The sequence below is a fragment of the Stylophora pistillata genome, chromosome 9 (genome assembly GCF_964205215.1).
Source record: "Stylophora pistillata chromosome 9, jaStyPist1.2, whole genome shotgun sequence".
NCBI classification, from domain to species: Eukaryota; Metazoa; Cnidaria; class Anthozoa; order Scleractinia; family Pocilloporidae; genus Stylophora; species Stylophora pistillata.
This window is the reverse complement of record NC_142527.1, coordinates 1,248,828-1,257,700: the sequence shown is the minus strand read 5'-3', so window position 1 is coordinate 1,257,700 and position 8,873 is coordinate 1,248,828. Positions and strand designations below refer to the sequence as shown.

General features: G+C 38.6%; 2 protein-coding genes and 1 pseudogene across 3 annotated transcripts in view; 2 read left to right on the top strand and 1 right to left on the bottom strand.

The window, feature by feature from the left end:
* The window catches only part of LOC111326183 (uncharacterized), a 10,454-nt gene extending 10,123 nt beyond the window's left edge, over nt 1-331 (top strand). For both annotated transcript variants that reach the window (XM_088732561.1, XM_022930126.2), the window contains one exon: nt 1-331. This exon is cut by the window's left edge. The gene's annotated coding sequence lies outside the window, so the exon portion shown is untranslated.
* Nucleotides 332-2,159: 1,828 nt separating this feature from the next.
* LOC148722752 (uncharacterized) lies at nt 2,160-3,192 on the top strand (annotated as a pseudogene).
* Nucleotides 3,193-4,058: 866 nt separating this feature from the next.
* Nucleotides 4,059-8,865, bottom strand: LOC111327326 (carbonic anhydrase 1). Its single transcript, XM_022931486.2, has 9 exons — nt 8,553-8,865; nt 7,892-7,930; nt 7,499-7,552; nt 7,018-7,349; nt 6,298-6,393; nt 5,803-5,887; nt 5,080-5,261; nt 4,579-4,755; nt 4,059-4,180 (listed from the first exon to the last, which is right to left on the bottom strand). The coding sequence occupies exons 1-8, from the start codon at nt 8,596-8,598 to the stop codon at nt 4,621-4,623; spliced, it is 969 nt and encodes a 322-aa protein (XP_022787221.1). The 5' UTR covers nt 8,599-8,865; the 3' UTR covers nt 4,059-4,180; nt 4,579-4,620.
* Nucleotides 8,866-8,873: the final 8 nt, after the last annotated feature.

Here is an 8,873-nt window from a genome sequence, read left to right as displayed (position 1 = left end):
ACTGATGAAAAGGTAGCCAATAGTACATTTACGTTACACTTCGGCATCTCTGATCTAAGGTTGTGGCAAACGTAATAGACGGCGATGCTGTCTAACCGCTGCATAGTGTCATGATCTGTTGTTCACATTGTATCAATTTCTGAACGAGATCAACTCAAACTATAAGTGTTAAAGGATGTTTCGTGATAAATTAACATGGAAAACCAGCAAGCGCACAGGAAAGTTGTTATTTTTGGTTACCATATCAACCTATTTAGAAGTTTGTAAACGCTTTGGCAATGAATGATATCAAATTAGAGTATTGTTTTCAATAAAACTACTAATTGTCTTATTTGTTATGATGATCATTTTAAGTCGTTCCCATTTCATCGTCGCTCTGAACCCCGTCCTGTCTCACACATTTTGGCTCTCGTTGCGTTTTGCCCTCTACGACGTTCAAAAGCAGCTGGTCTTGCATCTGCCTTGCATCACAGGAAGGTTAAAAAAGCTGGATAACGGCTGGTTTGTGTAGAGGTACTGTGGGGAATCTAATTGCCGGCCCCAATTCCCTGTGACACTGAAGACTCGCGTTGTAGAATTAAACGTTTTTAATAATCTTAACAGCTACTCCCAACGTGCTTCTAAAAGCCCATCTACTTTTCACATGATTCGAAATTCGATCCTTCAATCACTTAGCAACATGAAAGCAAAAGTAACGATTATTAAAGCTGTAACACATTTCACGCAGTCAAAACATTTCTTAGACCCTCAGTTTTAAACATTAGTACATTGCTTTATTTTAACTCCCCTTCTAAAACTTTTTGAACTATTAAAAATATATATACATTTATATCCGAAGAAATATTATTGATCACTGTTTCTACGTTTTCCGAAAATAAATGTTCTAAAATTAAATAGTAAAGATGTTGTTGGTACCACTCACGATCAATTCATATTCGGAACCCTTATTCATTTCGAACTGCCCTGGTGGAAAAAGTTTTTGTGAAAACGGATTTTTGAAAAATCAATCTGAACTGAACTGGAGGTAGGTTAGGTAAATTATTCAGCTAAAAAACATCTGTGCGCACAAATGGGTTACGCAAACAAAAAGAAACATCCTACAAATTTCTCTTTTGATCTTAAAATGGTCTTTGACCTTCGTATAGAAAAATTCAAGAGACCTTTAGCATTATTTCCTTACTGCTCTGTTTCCACTTTCAACTGTCTTCGGAATAGTATACGGACAAGCTGTCATTTTTTATTTTGCTGGCTCTTTGAGACACGCAGAAACTAACAATTTTTTTAAGAACTTTATTACCTGTAATACAGCGGTAGTAGAGGCGGACAATTTTTCTACTAACTCAGTTTTGACTATAAAATGTTGATAAAAATACAATATCCAGTTTGAGAATTAATTTACAGTCTGTAAGAGTTGGAAAGAGAAGGAAATTCCACCCAGAAATATTTGTTACTAAAAAATAAAACCGTTGAGGTTAAAAGATGGAACTTTTTTTCTTTTGATACCTACTGTTTCAGACGAGATAAAATCCTGCTTAATACAGTTAAAAACATTTTTTTTAAATCGTTCCGAAAAACCTGTGCATTTGACGGGATTTTTTATTTGTTATCGCTGAACGTCCGGCATACTGCTTAGTTCAGCAACAATTATTATAACAGAATGATTTTTAAATCAGTTATTATCGCGTACAACTGTATTGTGACGAATTATGGAAAATTTGTATAATTTAGTCTCATAGCATTTTACGGTTTTGTAGAGTCGTATAATAAACCCAGTTTTCGTCTTTCCGAGACCATTCGACGCTTTATAGCGAAAAAATTCTAGCCGATCACTATTGTTTTCAGTGACCGTTTTTTTTTCATGTCGACAATCTTTTCAATCTTGAAGTGCGCGAGCTTTTAACGGCAAACACCCTAGAAAAAGAGATCTTTTAGTAAACAGATTAAATTGAAAGAAATACATGGTAATAAATTCCACAAGATTAACGCTTGAGAAGAATTAGCTGAGGGATAAAAGCTTAAATTTCAAACCATTAATTTGATATTTACCTCTTTGTGTAATAAGGTAAACCAAGGTAGTGTTTGTGTTTATTCCTTAGATTTCGAGCCCATTGAGGATCAGAAGGTGGCGGACGCGTCACGTGACTTCTCAACAATGAATTATGTTCATCGTTCCCAGGACCCTTCAACTGCTTCTCGCAAGTGCTCTGGTGTTGTTGGGTGTCCGTGGAAATCTTGCCATTCCCTTCATTTCCTATCGTTCATCCCTCAGATGTACTCACATCACAGTTTTAGCTGCACTCGACTTCACGCGGCCACACTGCTTGGCCCTGGGCTCGGCCTTGTGACTCTTGTTACCGGCCCAGTGTGGTGGGAACACAATAAGACACTCTGTCAGAGCTTTACCTTTCTGAATTCCTGGGTACACTTAACTTGCCTCTTGGTTCTGTTCGTTTTCGCTGTGTTTGTCAAAACGTGGAACATCGCTTTCCGTTATACGGAAAACTCCACGTCAAGAAGAGAGAGCTTCTTCTTCTTATCGTTTCCCTATTAACAGGTTTGCTTTTCAGCATTCCTCCAATTCTAGGCTGGAGCTCATACAATGGCCTCTATTTATTGAAGTCTTCTTTTATGTTCAGCCATGTTCATAACTTTTCTTATTATACCCTCGTCTATCTTGCCTCCTCCCTCATCATTTTAATCATCACTACGTCTCTAACCGTGATCGAGAGCAATTAGACGACGGCGCAGGTTTTACCCGCTGCAGCTCCTTTGGGAAAGACACAGATTAGAAACGATGATCAATGATCTTGAAATGACAACAACTGCTTCGTCATCCAAGTCATCGTCCAAAACAAGCTTTTCCAGGAGATAAAGTAAGATTTCTGGCAGACGATCGAGTGTAGTTTCCGCTTATAAGGGTCCTTTGTCAATCAGAAAGGCTTCTCAGAGATCTCGCTCAAATCGAAAGTAATCTAAATGTTCTGCTGGAAATCATTGCTCGTGAAAGGACGCTCAGTGCGGAAGCCGGAAACGTAGGCGAATCAAGTACCGTACGGGAGGCCAACATGTTCGATTACGAGAGGTGACTCGACTTAGGGATCGAAATTTTAAGAAACATTGATTCTAAGCATAACGTATTCAGTGGTAGTTATTCCCTTGACCACTCTCTTCGCATTTGAACATCAAAGTTGTCCGAAATCCCCTTTGACGAACTCTGAAACAAGTTTTAATGAGAGTATGATATATGCACTGATATATGTGACACATTGACAGTGTTCCTTGCTTTTTATTTTTTTTCAGAGAATTTAAAACTCTGCAATCTTAATTTTTTGCTTTAGAATGAAGATTAGTGGTTAATACAAATGCTCAAAAATAACTTTGAAAAAAAAGTGGCTGCAAGAAGTATAGAACTTGACTCTTTGAGTAATATTCTGATTTATAACTACGACTTAACGTCAGAAAAATTATTTTTTCTGCTGAAATATGATCTGGCTCAGTTTCCTTGATGAACAAGTAACAGAGAAAGTAATGGAGGGGACGACAAAAAATTCCAGGGGAGAGGTAAGGGGGAGGGTGTGGCTTATGATCTCAGGAATCATTAGAACTTTGAACTCCATTAGTGACAAATGAAACGTTAAGATTTTTTGACAGTAATGGGAATGAGTGCTGGTTATTCATAAGGAGCATGGAAACTAGAAATAACCCAGAACTTCAATGTTCTAAAGTATGCGAGATGACCACGCGTTGTTTCGTGTGATTGTAGTTAAAGTTGAGCGCCAACTCAATCTTGGCTGCGCGCGCTCTGATCATATTTTGCTTCCAATTTACTGAAACAAACCTGCTCATTCACTAACTTGACTTTTACAAGAAAAATAGCGACAGAAACCGGAAGCAAAATTTGGAAGAGCACGAGTTTTTTTTATTATTAGAACGAGCGTCTGTATCATCTGAATTACATGTACATTCATTAACCAATTGTTCGTCTTTCAAGTGATGTATAGAGCTTGCCCTCGAACGTGCTACTTAGAGGATGAAAGCTAATACAACTCATTGCAGCATAATGTGATAGTACATTTGTTCTATTCCAGCCCCATTCCAGCCGCGGTTAAAGTGTACTCGCACCAGTCCTTCTTTTTACCACTCGGGTTTTTTCACCCGTTAGTATATTACTTCAACCAACCTGAAATAACGTCACAAGAACCTGTCACATGTATGAACTCTATATTTTCACTTCTTTCCCGAGGGCCAGTTCGTTGTAATCCTTTGTGGTATTATAATTCCTTATTACTATTTCCTCTTCTCTTCGAATTTTTATTTTCAAGGTATGACTTTTGTGATAGCACACAACCTCGACGTATGACTTTTGTGACAGCACACAACCTCGTCTCCAGTCTCTCCTCAAGGGTGTGCCTGAAAACCCGTCCCGAGAACAAGACTATGAAAGTTTGGTGAAGCCTTTTTAATTCTTCCCCAAGAAATACAGACAAAATGATGTAACCCAGGATCGTCACACGGTCTCTGTGAAATATTTCAAGACGCTCTGCTGAATTGTTCATATCTATTCTCAGACACACTCACCTTGTTATAGATATTAAAAATGCGAAGACGGATATTTTCTGTTCACTCTATGACTATATTGCTGTGGATCTGTCGTCCATTCAGTGGCATAACGTTACGAAAGTTATTGCACATGCGCCCAACATTTGGACCTTGCGCATGCGCCTTGCTGCTCTTCAAATTTCGGAATGCCATGATCTATTTTCAAGATGAAAAAAAATCGCTCTCTAAAATTCTTTAGGCTCAAATTCTTCGCGGGGCTTAAACCTTTCTATTGGTTCTTTCAAAATCTTGACCGGCCCTTAAAGTTAAGAGGACCGAGGAAGGGATTGAAAATTTTTGGGAAATGGGAAAGAAAACCAGGAAAAAAACCTGAATTTAAAGCAAGTCTACATAGCTTCGTTGACTTCGAATCGCATGGGACTTTTAACAAACAAAGCCATTCTCCCTTCTTTCTTCCTCAAAAAGTCTAGGGTGTGGTGTCGGGTGGGTTAAAACATTTTTGTTTGGATAATTACTTACTTCCTTCTCTGTTATTTGTGGATGATTGTTCATCACAAACCACGTGACCGATTCATAACACCCGGGAGTCGTAAGAGATCCTTTGTATTTGTAAAACCTGTCAGCAACATCCGCGGACGTGAGTAATGGTGCCAAGTCCTCGATATGAATACCCTCGCTCTGTGTTACCACGTAATTGCTGTCTGTTTATGAAAAACCAAGCGCGATATGGTCAGTATGATGATAGACTTCTAGAAATCTGTTCTAATCTCGATATGATTCAACGTCATTTGGCGCGATCGCGAAGAGACTGTGAGTTGAGGATTGTCTCGGTCTTGGCCCAGTCTCTTCTCATGTTTACCACAGTTACTCATTCGTTGCAGTCTATTGCGAACAAATACTGAGATGCTAAGCAATATGAAGAACTGAATCTCCCTTCCGAAAACATCACAGAACACGCCTCTATGGTTAAACGTTGCGTGACCGTCACGCAAGCTTATTGAACATCTGTTAGGGCTCTCAGATCTTTTTTCAAATAATAAAGGGGGTAAGTTTCTAAAGAAACTGTGGTGCTGCGTTGCTGGGGGTAACAAGGTGATTTGGTTATATCAACTAAGCCGAAATTGTACAATTTTAACTTAGTTGATATAACCAAACTACCTTTTTTCAAATAGTTTGATTTGCACTTAAAGCTCACCATATAAGGTTTAACAGAAATAAGCCACAGCTGTGTAAACTACTTACTCTCATCAACAACGTTGTTAAGAAGAAGCGCAATTTTTTCCAGAGCATTATTTGTTGGTGCGGTATTAATGTTTGCCATTGGCAGCTGCAACATAAGATGGACCTCATGAGATTTCCGTGTACCCAGGGGAGCTAATTAGTGATTTGATAAGGCCTAAACGCTTCCTTTATTACTGTTTTTATTCTCAGCTGTCTTCTTTGTTAGTGTAATCATATTTTTGAACATCCTTCCTGCTGCAGTAAACTAAGACCATATTCATACGTTAGGTGGTAAATTACAATCAGAAGGGTTTAAAATCTTCCGACTTCAAATTCACTTAAAGGGTAAATAATCCATACTTAATTAAATTGTATATTTGTGCAAAAATGCTCCACTATTTTTTGATAAGTGTGTACTCATATTTTTGTCCTGACTAATGAAGTTAACAGTAAAATACCAAAGGAACGACTTGATCTCCAGAGATAAATTGGAGAAGAAATAGTTAAGTGATGTACCTCGTAGAGAACAGACACTACAGCCAGACCATCCTCTCCCTGAGCTGCTAACTCGTACGTCGCATAATTCGTGTTGTCCCAAAATACCATGTGTAGCTGAGATATAACAGAAATTAACAAATGGTAAACACCACAGCGTACACTATTGAGTTATGGATGCACGCGGGAGGTTGCTAAGCACGAAAGAAGCGTAAGAGTCGCTCGAGGCGATAGCCGAGAGCGACTCTAGCTTCTTGAGTGCTTAGCAAACCTCCCAAGTGCATCCATAACTCAATGGTGTACGCTATGGTGTTTAACATTTGTTTTAGAACATAACATTGATACATTGTAGCTACAGAGTTCCGTTTTATTTAACAAATCTTACGCGACCAGAAAAAACAAGCGCGCGCGGAAAAATAGTCTTTGCATTTGCTCACGTCAGCAAAGTACACCCATGGGCAAATGGGGGACGCTAAATTGACCAATCAGAGCGCGCGCTTTACTTTGGTTATGTTATAATTCCAAATAAGCACCGAGTTGCTGCAGGAGAATAGTGGACAGTAGGATACTCAAGATTGTTAAAAAAAGGCAACGGACTTTTTCTGAAGGTGTTCAATGTACTCCAGTCCAAACATCCTAAACACGTTTGCAAAGTCTACGAGCTTTCTTCTCTACACTAAAGGATGAAATGGAAGGGAAAATTACTGTTTGGCAGACAAGCCACAAGAAGTCGGATTTTACCTCAATCGGGTACGTGTTCCCATCAATTGTGTGTTCAGAACCAACTGTATCATTGCAGCCAAAGTGAAAATGAAATTGCTTCATAAAGTAACTTTCCTGAAGTAGACCGCCTGCTAACTTAACCGTCAACTCTTCTCCAACGAAAAAGGTGGGCGCATATCCATTGTTCCTAATCTCACCGGTGATTGGTTTATTGCCAGCCACTGTTAGCCTCAGGTTTGGTGGATTTGTAGGGTCCTTCTGCATCACTTGGTCCGTGACTACGTCGATTGGGGACTGTTTGCGTCCATTGCAAGACCAGTTACCGTTTAAAGTTTCCCATTCATCCGGGCCTTGACAGAAAAAAAAAACCGATAATTTTTAGCACAAGGAAGTTGAGATGCTTTGTTAAAAACCCAAGCATCTTCCAGATAGCAAAATTTCATTGGTTTTGTTAATTATGAGATGCGTAAAATACCATGATACTATTTTTTTCCTGTACCTTTAGCCCCGGCTATTCCTCGATCATAAGTCCAAGGTGTGCCTCCATGCTCAGCTGTTGTTAATAAAAAAAACATGTCAAGCTATGTAGCTTCCTCATTCGAACAGAAACGAGGCGATTAAAGGATCCCCCGAGAACCATGCGGGCTGTGATTGTCTTACACTGAATACGGTGATTGAAGAGGTAATGTGTTGACACTCGTATGGGAAGGGTTAAGTTGAGATAGCACCCGATCGATTGTCGTGGCTAACGCGCGCTGGACGAAGCAAAATTTCCTTTCGATCTTTCCAAGGCATTAAACCTCCAATAATAAGGTAGCTCCATCCCAGAGGCTATGGATGCGTTTACCCAACAGCATTTTCATTTAAATCACTACACGGCGATATGTCTTACCTGAAAAAGCGATGTGTACTTTCAGGAAAAGTGCAGTACCTGCCATAAAAAAATGGTTAGTTCTTTTACGAATTCATTACCAATGGAAACCATGTTATCCTCGCTTTTCATAAACTATTACACGAAAAGTCGTCAATGTCAAAATCAACTTTTCAACCTTTATTTATTTTTTTTTGTATTAAAACTATGGTGATAATTTCAGGAGTTACTGCCATACCACACCGCAATAAATGCAAAATATGTGGCTCTGAACAAAATATTTGTAAAAGTAGCATTTAATGATGAAACGAAGAAAAGGTAGAGGTGGCAGTAAAGTCATTTGATATCTTAATAGCACTCAGTTAAACCGTTTGGCAGACAGAATATATTTCAACCTGATTCAGCTGAAAAAGAAAAAATAGAATTAACTCGAAAAAAAATAGAAATATTGATTAAGAAAGAATTACGGTTAAATGATGTTTAGACTTCGAGAAAATGAAGCTGACAGTTTTTTTTAAGGAGAAATTGTCTGTGAGTATTCTCATCCCTCCAAAAATGATTGTTGAAAGGGTTACCAGAAACAGTTTTGTTACATTTGCGCTAAACACCAATTTGTAAAAGTGCACTGAAGTAAACACGAGTGTTAAACGAACAAACAATATGTAAAAAACAATCATGTTACCTGCAAACAAAATAATGGGGAATAACTTGCTTTGTTTGGAGTGCATCAGGCTTTGCTGTCTTGTTCTAGATACGCAAATGATTAACTGAACGGCTTGGCTGAAAAAGTTTCAAAACCTGAAATCTGAGTTAGACTCCAACTAGGATTTTTACGTCTCTGTTTTTTTATTGACTTCCTGAGGATCATTAATGATTGAGTACACGAGGCTAACCAGGTGTTATACGCTGTGCCCTTGCTTGTCAAAAAGCAGATGACATATTAGAACATCTTTTATTTGAAGGTGAAACATTTTGGCTTCCAATTTGTAGTAAACCTGAGCCG

Excerpts from the sequence above, each read along its gene's own strand:
- LOC111327326 (XM_022931486.2), bottom strand. The coding sequence starts at position 8,598 with ATGCACTCCAAACAAAGCAAGTTATTCCCCATTATTTTGTTTGCAG. Across the intron at positions 7,931-8,552 it reads CCCCATTATTTTGTTTGCAG|GTACTGCACTTTTCCTGAAA; the intron begins GTAACATGATTG and ends TTTTTATGGCAG. Across the intron at positions 7,553-7,891 it reads AGTACACATCGCTTTTTCAG|CTGAGCATGGAGGCACACCT; the intron begins GTAAGACATATC and ends TATTAACAACAG.